Genomic DNA, 17634 nt, shown 5'->3' with positions numbered 1-17634 from the left:
CTACCTTTGACAAGTAACCATGTGGGGCAGGGAATGATATTGTAGCCAAGAGAATGCTGTAATTATAGTAATACATACAGTATGTTAAATATAGTGACATATCTTTTAATAGCTTTTTGCTTTGTGTCAGATCACTCTGTGATGGATAGCATTGGTCAAAAGTGTTTCTGCTGTAGATTTTGTATTCCTTGATTATGCATACTGAAGTTGCAGGTCTGTGCTTCTCTATTTAGGACACTGATAATACCAAAATCATTGGAGTAAATCAGCAAAACTGTTATGTCCAATTGCATTCACAGTCCCTTTGGGATCCTCTCATTCAGAAATTCTGGCAGAAGGAGTGGTAATTTGATTTTGCTTTAAAGTTCAGGAGCGATCCAGCCAACAGGAGATCATTTCAAGTCCTAGTTTGGTTTCAATTGCATTAAGTGTCCCATTGAAATCAATGTAACTTGGACGTGCTTTTAACTTTGGAAATTTTATGCACCCTGGAGTGCTATAGCTCAGTGGCAGATCATCTGCCTTGCATGCAAAAGGCCCCAAGTTCAATCCCAGGCATCTCCAGGTAAGGCTGGGCAGACCCCTATCTGAAACCCCACAGAGTTGCTGCCAGTCAGGATCAACACTATTGAACTAGACGGACCAATGGCCTGACTCACAGGGAGCTTCCTGTTTTCCTAAAATCCAGACAAACAGTCACCAGTGGTGCCTAATGAACTGGGCTTGGTACTTGGCTTGTTGCTGAAGAGGCCAGGAAGCTGGTTCTTTGCTTTTTCTAAATGTGTTGGACCAGGCCGTGCCTTCCTCCTCTCACTCACTTCCATCCTTCCTTTGTTCACCTTTCTCCCTCATCCATACTGCATTTTCAGTGCAGTTTGGCTTTTGGTGGCCTCAAGCTGACAGTCTAGCAGCAGAGGCAGACTTCCATCCACCTCCTGCTCCTTATAGTCCCTCCTCACTCTACTGGATCCCACCAGCAACTGCTAGGAACTACCCAAGGGCTGGACAAATGGCACTACCCAAAGTGGGCTTCTTGGCACTCAGGGTGGCTCAGTTGGCTTCTGGGCACTCAGGGTGGCTTCCCGGGGGAAGAGCAGCTGTTGGGTCAAGCATTATTTTGACAGGACTAGACAGTTTCCTCTAATTTCTGTTGTAAACCTCCCTCCCCACTCCCTCTTTTGCCTCCCAATTCTCCCTGTGCCCCAGAATGATTCCTTTGGTCATCGGTAACCTTGATTGGATCTATCACAGAAGGCTATAAAGCAGCTTACCTCCACCTGATACCCCTGAAGTTGTTTTGGAATGGGACCAGGTGGTGTGGGAAGGTTGATATAATACATAGGACGCCTTCTCCCGCTTTGATGGTAGCCGTGCATTCACTGTTGTCTGTTTTCTCTTCCCCTTGGCAGATCTCGGACAGTCCATTTTTTACACGACCACGTGCTTGCTCCCGTTTCTCAACGACGACATCTTGAGCACTTTACCGTATACCATGATCTCCACATTAGCCACGTTCCCACCCTTTCTGCACAAAGACATCGTCGAGTATCTCAGCACCTCGTTCTTGCCTATGGCTATATGTAAGTGAATTCCAAAAGAAAAGGGTGGTGGAAAAACACTGGCGTTTCCCGTAGCAACGTGAGTGTACTGTATAGGATTAACAGGCCTGTAGAAACAACCCCAAGGCGTCTCCTTGTCCTACATAAAAATATTGAGTATAGATTTTACAGTTACGATGCTCCCAGTGGAATTCAATGTTGTGCTATTACAAATGTTTTGTATCAGCCTGGCAGATGGAACAATCCCACTTCCCTTTCTCTCGCATCCTCTTCTGGGGATTCTCCTGATTCCCCCCGAGCCAATTTTAGGTGGTTCAGGGTGTGATTGAGGGAACAGAAGCCCTTATGCAGGGCTTCCACTGACAGGCTTTATTAGGTGAGTGGTGGAAATTGCAATTTTGCAAATAAAGCGGCATTCTTCGCCAAAGCCTGTGGAAAGATGGCTTTGGGAAATTGAAAAATACTATTGTACCAAAGCCTGTCAAGAGCTCCTTACCGACTTGAATGTTATGGGCCTTCCCATGGATATGCCCACTGCTTCAGGAGCTTCATTGGTGCAAAACACCTCTCATGCCAAGGTCTCCTTTATTTATTTATCTGTAAAAGGATCTGTACACTACCTATTAGATGACAGTGTGCAAGTTAAAACGTAAAATCAGAGTAATATAAATAAAATACGAATGGTAACCCCAAGGGCACCATTAATTGATCCAGAAAGGGTATAGTGCACAGGTATGTTTTTCATAACAAGTGCCAAAATATCATCTTGGAACTTATCAGAGTCATAGCTGTCAACTTTCCCCCTTTTTAAAAGGGAAATTCCCTTATTCCAAATAGGATTCCTCGCGAGAAAAGGGAAAAGTTGACAGTTCTGAGGGGGCTACCACAGAGAAGGCCCTACCCCTGGTTGTCATACCCAGGATACATTGAAATTTCACATACAACCCAGTATTTTTTAAGACTCAGAACTGTGCTGATTTTGCTGTTACAGTAATGTGTAACAAAGGTAACAATGGAAAGGCATCAGAATTCGCTTTCTGTTTACTACATCAGTATTCTGAGGAAATTCTGTTTGTGGCACTGCACCCTAAATAAAACCATAGGGGTGTGTGTGACCTCAAAACAGACATCTTTCTGCTGTTGCCCCTATACAGTATTACAGAATACTCTTCCCTGTGCCATACACAAAGCAGCAACCAGCAGTTGCTTCAGACGTCTGGTTCAGATGGGCTCTCCCTAACCCATGAGACTGGACCCTGTTTTATGTGCTTAAATCCCCTGAATTTTTGTTTCATTTGCTTTTATATGCTATTGTGTGTTTTCATAATGCTATTTTATTGGTTTTAGGATGTATTTTTGTTCCAATTAACTTTTAAAATATTGTATACAGTGTTGAGAATAGAATATTAAGTAGTTTATAAATGCTTTTCAATCTGTCAGTGAATCAGTGCTAAGAATAGTGGAATATTACATTTTCTGCCCTCTCTTGGCTCCATGTCTACATTTTCCTCTTACGTATGGAATAGTTCTCCCAAAAAACAATAGTCAACATTAACTCTTGCATGTAAGATGATGGGAAGAGGTATTTTATTTTTCTTCTCTGCCCACTATGCATCTACCTTTGTATTGTGCTTGGTGGATTAAAACATACCTATTTACCCTGGCTTTCGAACCTGGAACTTGTGTTTTCAGGACCCAACCTATTCCCAGGACTGTAATTATTATTATTATTATTATTATTATTATTATTATTATTATTATTATTATTATATTATTATTATTATTATTATTATTATTATTATTATTATTATTATTATATCTTGATTGATATTTATATTTGAATATAATATGTGTTTTATATCTTTCCTCCTAGTTCTGCTTTTGATGTCTTTATGTGTTTTGTATTATCAATAATATACCATTGGAGCATGCCTATTTCAGAATTTCACAGTGCAATCATATTCAAGTCTACTCAGAAGTAAAAACAAACAATCAGAACTTCCAGGAAAGCAAACTGTAGGGTTACAGTCTTAAATTTTACAAGCAGAATACATCACAACCATTTACTGGGTCAGTTTGAGAGTATGTGTGGAATCTGACTTCTTCAGGAGAAGAATGCTATCTGAGATACAATGCCGTTTTAGCATATATAAATTCATGAGCTGCTCATGATTAGATTAGCTCATTTCCTGAGTCCCCTCCTCCTTTGGTATGTAGAACTGCTTTCTATGGCCACATCACCAAAGCCTCTCCAGCACACAGTTCTTCGAAAAGGCAAGTTCCAGTTTATTTTGCATTTTATGGAGATGATCCCCAGAAGCGAAAGACTGGTAGCTGCTCAATTAATAGCCAAATGCCATTGGTTTTTACAATTATTGTTTCACATTCCAGTAGCTCTTTTGCCTGCACTTCCTCTCCAAGACATCCCTGAAGATATCAAGTAGTGGGTGGACATTGCAGACGACACAGTGATTCTCCAAGCAGCTCTCTTTATTCTCAGGCTGGAACAGAACTGAACTGAAGTAACTCAGTAACATGCAACAGTAACAACTCTCTCTAGCTACCCAATCCGTGAACGGCACTCTCAATCCTCCATTTGCACGTGGACCTGAGTGAGAACTGCAGTCAAGGTGGGCAGAGTGAAACTATATACACAACACCCCTAGTGGCCTAGAGTGAGAACTTCAATACATAACAGAAGATCTTATCTGAAAATATTCAAACCAGCTGGAAATTTCTGCACTGCAGCTACTTTCTGAAATCATTGATTCCTGAGTCACAATATCTTTAAACCTAAATAAGTTATTGTTACTCCACATTTGAAAATCCACCCTCTTGCTTCCTTTTTTTATCCTGTCTGTTAACGCTTCCGGTAGGGATGGGCTTAGATGTAGTGATCTTTTATATCGATCCCAGATCTTTAGCAAAGCTTTTTATTACTCCAAAGTAATTTATATAGTGGGATGCCCATTACATTTTGCTCCAGTTTTGAAATATCTGAACATTATTCTATTGTCTGATCTGCTAACCAGTTAATACAATTTGTAATATACAACAAAGTTAAGTTTGGAACCTGAAGCCTCTTTCCTTATCATCATCCTTTTTTCTTTTCTTTTTTGCTTTTCATCTTGCTTTTTTTGGTTATTCCAAATGAATTTCAATGAACGTTGTTGCCAAGTGTTCAGCTACTGTGGTGATGATGCAGGAAGTTGTACAGCTCATGACAGCTGCAATCCTATATGATAGTCATCTTCAAATATCTCAAGGCTGTCATGTGGAAAGTAGAGCAAGCTTGTTTTCTCCTGCTCTGGAGGGTAGGACACGAAATAATGGCTTCAAGTTACAAGAAAGGAGATTCCGACTAAAGATACGGAAGAACTTTCTGACAGTAAGAGCTGTTCGACAGTGAAATGGTCTCCCTTGGGAGGTTGTGGACACTCCTTCCTTGGAGGTTTAAAAGCAGAGGTTGGATGGCCATCTGTCATGGATGCTTTAGCTGAGATTCCTGCATCGCAGGGAATTGGACGATATGACCCTTGGGTTCCCTTCCAACTCTACAATTCTATAATTCTGTGATTCCTTTTGTTGGCCCTGCATCCCCCAACATTCGTAGCAAGTCTCATTTAGGTGGACAGATCTGCATGACTGCTCGTTCTCATGACGTGATAATTGGCTTAGTGTTATGTGCAAACCAGGCAAATGTGAGTCAGGGAGGAGTCTTTGGCTATACAAACTATGCAGAAAACAAGAGCTCTAGAATACTGCAGTAGATTGTATTGGGATAACCTTCCAGAAGATATCATGCTTGTCGTGTCAGTTTAACTGAATAGTTAGAAATTCGATATTTGGATGAATCGCTTAGAATAATAGGCAGATTTGCATTGCTTGCTACTAATACCTTGTTTGTTTTCTTTGAAGTGGGCTCCTCCAGAAGAGAAGGAGTACCTGCTCATGTTAATCTTTCTGCATCTTCAATGCTAATGATCGCAATGCAGTATACATCCAACCCTGGTATGTATTGTTTTTTTCTGACTGTTCACCTGTCAATCTTCCTGGACATAAATCACATAAAGTTTAAAACACGGAAACGGTGAAAAACGTTTTTTTGAGCAGAGCTACTGGAAAGCTAACACTACATGAATTGCTTCTCAACCAGTTCTTAATCCTTCTTACTGTGTTCTTATTTCGCAAAAGAACTGAAAACAGCCCCATGAGAATGTCTGAGTCTAGTGCCAGAAGCAGCTATTTTGGTGATAATTAATTTCACAGTGTTGCAAAAGTACATTTGGATCCCAGTGTTGGAGACTTTGAACCAGTTCTTTAAGTTCTATTTTAACACCAGAAAATTAAACAGCATCAGATATATTTTTTTTAAACTAAACAAAACCCCACAACTGCCTTAGTGATAATTAAGGAACACTGAAGTTTCACATTAAATTTAGAGACGAATGTGTTGATTGCTTCATATCCTGCACCTCGGTAAGTTTTATAATGAGTCCTCCTTATAGAAGGGCAAATTATGCCTCCTACAGTCTCATAGGTTGATTGCAATTAGAAAGATAGGAACAGTCATGATAAATATATTCAGTTATTCTGTGTGAGGTATATCTGCCACCTTTAAAAAAAACAACAGACTGTACCAAGCAAAAAACAGAGGTGAACCTATCTCTCTTGTGGCATAGATACACTGTGCGTTCATACATGGGCTTCACCTGTTGACTTTTTCCTTGTGGCACACCTATTACGGCACTGCTGTTGTTAAAAAGATGACCGGCACCAGATCCTTCAAAAGAAGTTTCAAAATATTTAGGAAATGAGTTGCCAAGCTCCCTAATACCCCATTCTTAAGGTTTTTGTTTTAAGATGGGTTGGATTCAGATTTAGCTGAACTTAGGGAACTGTTTTACAGTGGTTCCAGTCCTACCTGCATGTCTGCATCCAAAAAGGAACACTGTGGGAATTCTCTTTGGCCCCAAAATCCAGACAGAAAAAATTGTTGGGAAAACTTCAAAAATCCAGACATTTGGCCGATTTCCCAAAATTCCCCTGGACGCTAAGTCCGTCATCCCGGATGTATGGCAACCCTAATTTATTTAACATCTATATGAAGTCATTGGGAGCAGATATTAGGACTCCACAACATCTGAGTCAGGTGTGGGTGTCCAAGCTCTGGCTGCCAATTTGTTACCCAGCCAAGTTCAAAATGTTATTGCTAATGTTTAAAGCCCTAAACCGCTTGGGACCAGTGTATTTAAAGGACTGCCTCAACTTTTGTACCTCCATCTGATTTTTATAATCTGCAACTGAGGCAGGTGTGATGGGTTTGTGGTTACATCGTGTCTTCATCAATCAGAAATGGAGCATTCAGTTCAAGAATGGCAAATCAAGTTAGTAGAATATATGAGTTTGGCAAGAATGACAGCAGCAATAAGAAATATACCAAAACAAAGAATAAAAGCAGAATGGAAATATGTAGAAGATTATTTGGAAAAAGTAGATATGAAAACTGAATTAGTGATTTGTTTAGATTGAGAGACACATGGGGATATTTAAATTTAAATTTAAACCAAATCGAAAATTCTTTCTAGTAGCACCTTAGAGACCAACTGAGTTTGTTCCTGGTATGAGCTTTCGTGTGCATGCACACTTCTTCAGTGTGCATGCACACGAAAGCTCATACCAGGAACAAACTCAGTTGGTCTCTAAGGTGCTACTAGAAAGAATTTTCGATTTTGTTTTGACCATGGCAGACCAACACGGCTACCCACCTGTAATTTAAATTTAAAGTATTTGAAAGATTGGTAATTATGTTCTCAAAGATTAGGAGTAATTAAAATAAAAGGTAGAGTAGAAGAAGCGGAAATTAATAGGGAATCACTGTATAAACAATATGAAGTCGGATTTTAAGGTTAGTTTTTGAGCTTGTTAATATATTCAGTTGAGTATTATTATTTATTGTTGTTTATTGTTTATTTATTTGCTTATGTGTTGATTTGTTTTTGTTTTTGTTTTCATTGTTATATTTGGTTTTGTAATTTTGAAAATATTAAATAAAGATTTTTATTACATTAAAAAAAGAGAATAAAAAGAAAAAGAAATGGAGCATTCAGTGTGGCGCTCCTGAGATTATGGGACTTTTCTTTGACCCTTGAGGTTAGGCTGGCTGCACCATCTGAAAACCCAGGTGTTTCAAATCTTCTCTTGAAGGTTACCCATGTTTTTTTTGTTACCTATTTGTTATAACTTTGGCTGTGTTATGTGTATGAACTTTAAATTTAGCAGTCTGTAGACATAATAGGCTTGTTTAGATATTTTAAAATACTTTTTCGCTTTATTTTCATTGTATTGTTTTACCACTTCAGAGTTTGCCACCCCAGGCACCTTCTGGGAGGTCAATAGTGGCATCAAAATAAATAGACAAACAATATATCTTATATGATTGTGGTGTATAAAAAAATGGAATGAATTATAATAAATAATGTAAGGTATCACATACGTCTTTTACTAAGCTTAAGAGTTATAGAATATATGCGCTGCAAACTTTCTTTAAAATCACATTTCCTCAGTTGTTTTCAAAGCAGTGTACACATAAAGCAGTCAAGGAAACAGCTAAAACCCATTTCAGTGGGTCAGTGCTAAGCATGACCAAGTCTGGATCTAACCCAGTAAGTTTTCTGCATACAGGCATGCTGAGACACGGGGAGCACATTCACACATGCATTCTCCCATATGGGTTCTGATACAGGCTCATGAGGACTGCATCAAGTGAGCTTGATGAACATTTGAATTGACTTCCTGAATCCATGTAAGGGATGCTCATTGGAATGTGGTGGTGGGGGCTCCCTTTCAATGGAGGTTTTGAAACAGAAGTTGGAAGGCCGTTTGTCAGGGATTCTTCAGCTGTGATTCCTGCACTGCAGGGAATTGGACAATTCCATGATCTCCCTAACCAGATTAGAAACTGTTACTGCTACCCATTTGCTATGCAGGCTTTGAACTGGCAGCTATGAATTAAGCCAATCAGCATGCTACAAAGCACTTTCGTTCCTTCATTTTGTATTTCAAGGAGCCTGCTTTTTCTCTTTCAGTGTACCATTGTCAGTTACTGGAATGCCTTATGAAGTACAAACAAGAAGTATGGAAAGTAAGTTCGGGACCAAATATGTTTTGTAAAAAGAGTAGAATGAACAATGCCCCATTTTGACATTGAAATCCTAGTAAATGACCAAATCAGTTGGGAAAATTTACATGTCTGATCCATATCCTGAAGGACCGTATTGCAATATAAATTTGTGCATGCCATTCTCCCTGCATCCTAGGCGGAATCCTTCTTCATGGTATATTTTCAGAAGTGACTTAGGCCACTGGGGGAAATAGCACTGGGGGGAAATGGCATCGATTTGTTTCTTTAAATCAAATCAGTTGAAACAACACATATTCATAGAGGGCTAGACTCTTGCTTTGTTTTGTGGTTTGCAAAATTTAGGACCCAGCAACATTGTCTAGAACAAGGTTTGCCAAACTTGGGTCTCCAGCTGTTTTTGGACTACAACTCCCACCATCCCTAGCTAGCAGGACCAGCGGGCAGGGATGATGGGAACTGTAGTCCAAAAACAGCTGAAGATCCAAGTTTGGGAAACGCTGCTCTGAACCCAGAGTATGGGGTAGGAAGCTTGGCTTTCTGGCCTTTGCAGCAACATAGTTGGTCATTGCTGGGTCCAATTTTTGTGGCTACTGGACGCCTGGATTCAGGACTGGCCCTACCATTAGGCAGAGTGAGAAAGCTGACTCAGGAAGATGATTTTTGGTCTCATGAGAGGGGCAGTAAATTGATTGCTATTTAATTTTGCATTTCTACTGCCGGGGAAGGGGAGAGGAACTTGCAGAATTTTCTGCTTGCAGTGCCTAAATAACTTAGCCAGTCATGGATAACTTGCCTTTCCTTAAAGAGAACGATGCTGGTGATCTGATTCATTACCTTATGCGTCTGTGTCTGTTTGGTGCTTCCTATGCTTCCTGAAGTTCTATTGTTTTATTTCTCTTTCTGGCTGCATACATTTAAAGCACGTGACCAAAGAACCATGGGAACTGTAGTTTTTTTTAAAGGGTGCTGGAAATTGTAGCCTTGTGAGGGGCTAAACTACCGTTCCCAGGATTAATTGGTACGGGGAGTAATGTGCTTTAAGTGTATGGTGCGTATGAAGCCTGAATTGCTTCATGAGAGCTTGGCTCTGAAAATTGAGTAATGATTAAATGGAATAAATACAATATAGGATGCACCTCTATGGTCTGTGCAGAGGGGAGTATGTGCTCTTCTGCCTCAGGCAGCAAAATGCCTTGAGCCAGCCCTGCTTGGATGTTTCCTTTAACTTGGCTTGCTCTGCTACACCTGATTGTCTTTTTTCTAGTTTGTTCAATCTTCAGCAGCCCTGTTTTCAATTAAAAAGTGGTTTGCAATTAGTGATGGGCAAGGCATTTGTTCAGCTCTCGTTTTAATGTGGACCTACCCAATTCACACAGGGGGAAACAAAAATGCAGACCAAGTCATAACTATCCTTTTGAAAGTTTTGACTTCTCTGAATTTTGCGATGCAGTCCCCCACCCCAAATGTGTGCAAAACACATATATCAGCAAAAAGGGTGCACATAAATGTGCAAAAAATCCATTACCTATCAGGAAACGGTTTGCAAAAATGCATATAGTAGGGAAAGCGAACACAAAAATGTGCATGAATTTTCACGATGGCTTAAAAAAAAAAAGAAGCTCACAAACCAATGTGGAAAGGGGGTGAGCTTAATTTAAGATTAGAAAAATGAGAAACTGAAAGCTTTGCCCATTCTTGTTCACAGTGCAGCCACCACCAAGACAAACTACAAAACTAAACTAAAAAGGATAAAATAGCTGCTGCAGTTAGAACTGTGCAGCATATAATTACGCTTTTAAAGGTGGGAATTCTGTGGGTGTCAACAGGAAGGGGATTCTTAAGTTTTGGCACCACCACTGAGCATTCACTCCATATAAATATCCCAAGGAGAACACAGGGCAGCTAATAAAATACAATACAATACTAAACAGAACAGAACAGAGGCAGGTGTTTTTGAGGCAGTCGTTGCAATCCTGGTCGCATCTACTTGGAAGTAAGCCCCAGTTGAGTTCAATTGGGCTTGCTCCCAGGTAAGTGCCCAAGACTGCTGCCAAACATCACAATCCTAGGCATGGTCTACTCAGTAGTAAGAGCCACTGAGTTCAGGTGAGCGGATATAGGATTGCAGCCAAAGTGCAGGCCTTCAAAGGTGCACCAAAATGCACACTCTTTTCTGCATTCTGCCCCCGTGATGCCTTCTGAAATTCAACCTACAGCCCTGTTTCTCTTTCAGGACTTGCTCTACGTAATAGCGTATGGTCCTTCTCAAGTTAAACCACCGGCCGTACAAATGCTTTTCCACTACTGGCCCAACTTAAAACCACCCGGGGCAATAAGCGAATACCGAGGACTGCAGTATACAGGTAAGTGATGCGCAGCCCACCTGTATCTTAGAGCTGGATGCTGAAGCCTAACACAATATTGCCATGGATGCTAAAGAGATGGATGGTTCCCACCCCCGAATCGACACATTCACTTCTAACTATTGTGTATAATGCAGTGTGTTCGCAGAACTGTGTAGTAAATGCTTACATGCAGCAAGGTGTTTCTGGGTTAACGTGTTCCTGGTAATTAAAAAGGGGTGACAGTTTCTGGACTAGAAAAAGGAGCACTTCCGTGTTTTTTCAGATATACTTTAGACGTAGGAGGTTCTCTTTCAGGGCAGAGGGCTGGATGAGGTAATCCATTGGGCACCTTCGAATTCTATGATTCTATAATGAAATTGCTGAGTTGCGCAGTATGACACCTGTCAATCTGCCGCTGTGTGAATTCCCCCCTTGATACCCTTTCTGTAACTTGTTTGGATTCCAGGAGAGTAAGGGAAATGGCTTCCTTGGGTTCTCTGCACCGCTTCCGCATTCTCTCTTTGTTCTCATGTAGGGGCAGTTCACATGTGCTATTCTTTTAAACATTTCTTTAAAAGGGGGAACAGCTCACCCGAAGCATGGAGATTGGGAGGGGAAAGTCTGATAACTGAACCAGCTTTCAGCATCCCAGTATGCATGCCAGCCACCCAAATTGTGAAGCTGGGAAAGGTTGTGCCACAGCAGGTAGACTTATTGTGGGTTCTCATTTTCATACTATGGTCCCATTCACAAGTCATGTATGAGCCAGAATTTGCTGCAGGTGAGCTTCAGGTTTGTGTGATCCTCTCTGTCACATTTTGATGGGCAGAGCAGTTCAGAAGCTTCTGCTCTTGTTCAACCACAATGGTCCTGAGCTAGAACTATGGTTAATTTAAACAAGCCAGCCCCAGAAACCATGGCTTGGAGCGAACTTGCTTTAAACCAGGCTTCCTCAACCTCGGCCCTCCAGATGTTTTGAGACTTCAGTTCCCATCATCCCTGACCACTGGTCCTGCTAGCTAGGGATCATGGGAATTGTAGGCCAAAAACACCTGGAGGGCCGAGGTTGAGGAAGCCTGCTTTAAACTAACCATAAACCAGTTTGTTTGTCCAGGAATGCAACAAACTTTGGTTAAGCAGAAGTGAAAGCAAAATCTTCCAGGGCCCTTCTAGTGGTTATGCAAGAGGAAGAGAGAGGAGAAAGAAGCAGGTGAGCCCAAAGTTCATTGAAATTCATTACTGCTCATTATTGTGACTTGTGAACACAGCCAGTTCTGTCTTAACTCTGCAATGGCCCATTCCTCCATGCAAGCAAGCAAGCACATGCTGCAGAAATCAAATGATAAATATGACTGCGCAAACCAGCTGCAGATGTATATTTTACTGTATATGCAGAATTATAAACAAGACTTCCCAGCGTTAGAATAGAGGGAGATGCTCGTCGAGTTCAGTGTACTTAATGCCTCTCTAGGTTCCCAGGCAGAATTCTTTTCTGCTGGCAGCCTGTTAGCGTTTAAATGGATGTGTTGATCATTGAACCTGGATCAATAATGCAGGCATGCACTCACAATGCCCCCCTCAGCTCTATAGTTGCCAGAGCCGACATCAGAACTGGAGAGTAAAAATAATTCTAAACTTTGCTGGTGTTCAGTATCTCAACCTGAGCCTGAAACAAAATCTCATCACCTGAAATGAGTACAGCTGGTAGAAATGGTCTCTCAGCATTGTATCTGACCCATATATAGCTCATCAATAAACTTATGTGTGTTCATCAGTGATGGTTTTGTTTTTCAGCATGGAATCCCATACACTGTCAGCACATTGAATGCCATAATGCCATTAACAAGCCAGCAGTGAAGGTAATGGACACTTATGCACCCCTTAGACTGTGCCCACTGAGGGGCTAATGATGTCCCAACAGTTGCCGGAATAGTGGGGTTATCTGTCATTAAGAGTGAACAAATGAAGGGACGGTCTCATCTCCAAAATACCTTCTATTCAAACCATGGCACTGCCGAGTGTAACGAAACCCTACAGCAACCCCTGTATCCCTGCCGTTCAATTGGTTAGAAACTTTTTCTCTAGTTTGCCCCTGGAACGGGGATTTCTTCTTAACCCTGCTACAATTCTGCACCCAGAGACAAGTTGCCTCCCCTCGAAGAGACACATGCCCCTTGTACATTGGACTACCTGGAATGTATACACTTTTAGAGGACCAGAGGCCTTACCGTCCCAGGAGCAAAGTGTGACCAAGAAAAGGTGGTCCCAAATTGGCCGCTCCTTCTATATAGGACAGTCCTGCCTGTTGGAGCAGATGCTATCTGTTTTTGAGCCACTGTTACCATCCTTCAGCTACAGGACTGGAGTGCTGGGCGACTGTAAACCTAAACAGTACATTGCATTCTGTACTGTACTTTTGACAGCAGAATACTGGTAAAAACCACTATTCTCCCCAGTTTGGGTTTGGTGTTCCTGGGTAGCATCTTCATTCCTCAAATAGCTCAGGATGAAGGGTTAAACTACATATTATGCTGAGGACATTGTCAGCGTGCATGTAATGGAATTTTTTAAATAAGAAAATTAATGCAAATTAATGGTGGGGATTTTCATCAGAACTGCAGTGCATGGGGAGGAGAAGTTTAATCTGTGATGCCAACAAAAAGTGCCCTCCATGCTGCAGTGGGGTTCCCCCCACCCCCGACCATGTTATTTGCTGCACTGGGAAGGGGATTTTTTTTTTGTCAGGATCATCACAGCTGGAAAGGAAAGAGTCAACCCTCCTCTCTCCATGCGCTGTGGTTCCAATGAGCATTTTCCCCTGTGCCTAGACATGGTCACTTGCTGCACGTTAGGAGTAAAAATTTGTTTGGTCCTAATTGTCAGATAGCTCTGAGTGGATATGATACCATTTGAGCAGAGCTGAATGTATGATCTCATGGTAATCAGAGCAGAACATCCAGAACAATACAGAAGACTCGGGGATACCACCCAAACTGCTGCCCCTGTGCTGAGCTTCCCCACCCATGAGTAGTACCACCCATTTCCTATGTTGATATCATGGCATGTCCTGTGATTCCTGAGCAGTTGCATATCAGGGGTTAACAATGACCCTGAATGACTCTAATGCCTATTTGCATCCTTTCCATCCAGTAAGTTGCTTCCACAATTCAGTTCAGAAGACAAGCGGATCCTGCTCTCTCTTAATATTGTAGTTTAACAGCCTTTTCTATTCTTGTCCATCCCAAATCTTGTTTGTGCAGAAGCTCTGCTTAGTTTGCGACTGGTTTTTCTCCATAGAGAGCTCTGCAAACATTAATACTGTGTTATTCTGAACCAAAGCTAGCCCATTAGCAATGAGAAGTATTCTTTCTTCTTTCTCTGCAATGCCAATATCCCAAACAAAACATTCGGTTCACCTGTGCCATCTTAACTGATGAGCCTTTCCCATATCTAAGCACAAAGAAAGCTGGTAAGAATGCCTGAGAGAGGCTTGAGACTCATGAACACAGATTCCCTTTTGTCAGTGGAAGTTGTCACATGCAGGGGATTTGTGTTCACTGACTAGAGCACATTTCTGGAGAGAAACTGATTCTGTCCTTCCTGTGTGTTTCAGATGTGCATAGATGCTTCCTTGTCTGTGGCTTTGGGTGATAAACCACCCCCTCTCTACCTTTGTGAAGAATGCAGCCAGAGGATTGCAGGGTGGGTAGACTTAAGAGAGGCCGACCAAACCAAAAGAATCATGGCGAACTTAAGAAACCTCTATCCTAAAAAGCTATGCAAAAACTTTGGAACCTGAATTGAGTCAAAAGCAAAAGCCCCACAGCTTTCTCTTAAGTTGAATGGTTAAGTACTGAAACTTCTAGAAATCAGAATAAATCAAGGCACGTTTGCAAGTAAGTGCAAATGCTATTTGATGATTGAGGGAGAAAAAGGATTCGCCGGATGTTGCAAGGAAGGATTTTTGGTTCAGCATGAGCGACGGCAATCTGGGAAAAGCAGATTGTTCTGATGGAAACCTATATCCACAAGAAATTGCTTGGGTCACTTCTGATTTTGTAGCTTAGGGGGGGGGGACAATTTCCCCTCTGCCTTTTAAAACACATCCCCAGAGGCGTGAGGTTTGAAAATGAGACCACAGCAGGGGCAGAGAGGATTTTTGGTTTTGTTTAAAAAAACTTATCTGCATCCCATGGTCCCAATAATAATAATAATAATAACTACAATTTTTAATTTGTATACCGCCTTTCTATCTTACGATACTCAAGGTGGTTCACAAGCAGAAGAAACAAAAAATGTACACCTTATAACAATCTAATGCAATAAAAATATGATAATAAAACAAAACTTTAAAATAAGCAACCTACATCAAAAAGTAACATTCAACAATTATTAGAGTAATATAAAATAATATCAACATATAAAAGTTAAACAGAAATCCACTCAACATTTACAATAAACAATTTCTAAACTAATTAATAAAACAAAGGCAAGCCACAGTACATAAAATAATACAATACAAATTGAGAAGCAAAGACTAGAGGGTGGGGCAAGGCAGGTGGAAGGAGGCCTTGCCTGATGGAGTCTCTCCTCAATCTAAATCAAGCCCTAAAAAGTTGTGTGCAGGGCAACACATCTAGTTTGGCTCCAAGGGGCCTCCTCACATCTAAACCTGGCACTTCATTTATTTATTTATTAAATAAATAAATAAATATATAATGGGATCTGTGTGTGGTGAAATTCCTAAGTGTAGGTGCCATGACACTGAATGCCCAATTCCGATATTGTACAGAGGAGACCTCCTGATAAGATGGTACAGTGGAACCTCTGTTGTTGAACGTAATCCGTTCCAGAAGACCGTTCAACTTCTGAAACGTTCGACAACCGAGGCACAAAGGGCTGTCTGCAATTTCAATGGTGAAAATTGAGGAATGTGCCTTGGAAGCCGTACGACTTCTGAGGCGCATCCAAAAACGTAAGCAATCATTTCCGGATTTTCGGCATCCGGGTTATGAAATGTTTGGCTTCTGAGACGCTCGAAAACTGAGGTTCCACTGTACCTGTGGGAGGGCCTCATCTTTAGAGTGCAGTGAGAAAAGGGGTGAGAAAATATTTCAGGTATACTAGTCCTAAGCTGTATAAGACATTATACACCCAGGGGCGTAGGGAGCCGCTTGGCCGGCCAGGGTGACAAACGCAGGGGCACTTCCCTGGGGACAGGGCACTGCTCACTAGCGTGTGCGCGCCCTGACGTCACGGCGTGCACGCAGCATCCCGGGTGGACTGCGCATGTGCGGACATGCGCAGTCCACCCAAGATGGCGGGCGCGAGTGGCCGGCACCCCTCCCGACCTTGGAACCTGGTAGTCAGTTGGCAGCCAGTGCAATTCTTTGAGCAGTGGCCCCAGTGAGCATTCAGGGTACTGCATTTCACACTAACTGCACCTTCTGGACCAACCTCAAGGGCAGCCCCACATTGAGTACATCACAGTAATCTATCTACCACCCAACCTTGGCTGTACAGGATTAGGTTATAAACTTTGGCACAAAATCATGTATTTCTTCTCCATGCACCAGTTATTACAGGGAAGGGATAGCACGACTTTCCATCTCAACAAGGCGTTGTTATTTCCTTCCGTGAGACATTTAGAAGGGAGCATTTTTATAGTGCAATAAAATCGTAACAGTGGTTGCCGTTCAGTTTGGCGGGTTGCGGTTTAGAGAAGCACATTTTAAAACACACCATGGCTTCACCGCTTTAATAGCGTTTTGCCTTAGTTTCAGAGTCCAATAATAATAAAAATTTAGGGCAAAGAAATGCACATTTACTAAAAATTAGACCAGAAGGTGTACTTCTTATTTTTTTCCTGCTGCTTTATAGCGGTCTGGGCATCACAGCAAGGCCATTTGCAGAAAGGGAAAAGGTAATTTAATTTTATAGAAGTCACCTTGGTGTTGAAGTCATCTTTGATTTAAACCTGAAGCGAAAACAATTAAATTTGCTAGGAGGTCTGGCTTTTAAGCAGGAACAAGCGAATTAGATGGTGGAGCTGTTTGTTCTCTTTTTATGTTGGGATCACACCCATGGCCACCTGAGGATAGTCAAGGGTGCTCTGTATTTCTTCATCTAATTGAGAATTTTTGATATAAGCTGAAAAAAATGAGTAGAACGTAGCAGACCTGACATCAGTACAGCGGTAATGTGTGATAAATGCAATGTGACAAGGTAGTCCAGTTCAGAAGTAAAAATTACAGAGATAGATACTATCTGTAATCAGGAGGAGCCCAGCCTGCACAGTTTAAAAATGGCTGTTTCATATTTTATTTTATTTTATTTTATTTTATTTTGGTGGTGGTAGGGGAAGCACATCATAAACTACTCTGATTCTTTCCTTTCCTTTTAAGGGATCACAGTGAATGGTTGATTGATGTTCTTTTACCACAAGGTAAGACCATTTAAAGTTGGATAGCAAGTACTAATGGCAATAACCGTGATATGGGTGTTTTTATAGAATCATAGAATTGTGGGATTCTAAGGGTGCTCAAAGGTCATTCAAACCAAGCCCCTGTATCATAGCTTGGGGGTA

The 17634-nt window shown here is 41.4% G+C and overlaps 1 protein-coding gene across 1 annotated transcript in view; it reads left to right on the top strand.

Moving 5' to 3' along the window:
• Positions 1–17634, top strand: part of UNC79 (unc-79 homolog, NALCN channel complex subunit) — a 129543-nt gene that overhangs the window by 17543 nt on the left and 94366 nt on the right. Inside the window, 7 exon segments of the mRNA XM_033140685.1 lie at positions 1410–1580; positions 5478–5570; positions 8648–8703; positions 10937–11066; positions 12843–12907; positions 14662–14750; positions 17453–17493. Of these exon segments, the coding sequence (XP_032996576.1) occupies positions 1410–1580; positions 5478–5570; positions 8648–8703; positions 10937–11066; positions 12843–12907; positions 14662–14750; positions 17453–17493 (645 nt within the window).

Source organism: Lacerta agilis, chromosome 1, assembly GCF_009819535.1.
Source record: "Lacerta agilis isolate rLacAgi1 chromosome 1, rLacAgi1.pri, whole genome shotgun sequence".
In the NCBI taxonomy this organism is placed as follows: domain Eukaryota; kingdom Metazoa; phylum Chordata; class Lepidosauria; order Squamata; family Lacertidae; genus Lacerta; species Lacerta agilis.
The sequence above is the reverse complement of the archived record's forward strand: the minus strand, read 5'-3'. Positions and strand labels throughout refer to the sequence as shown.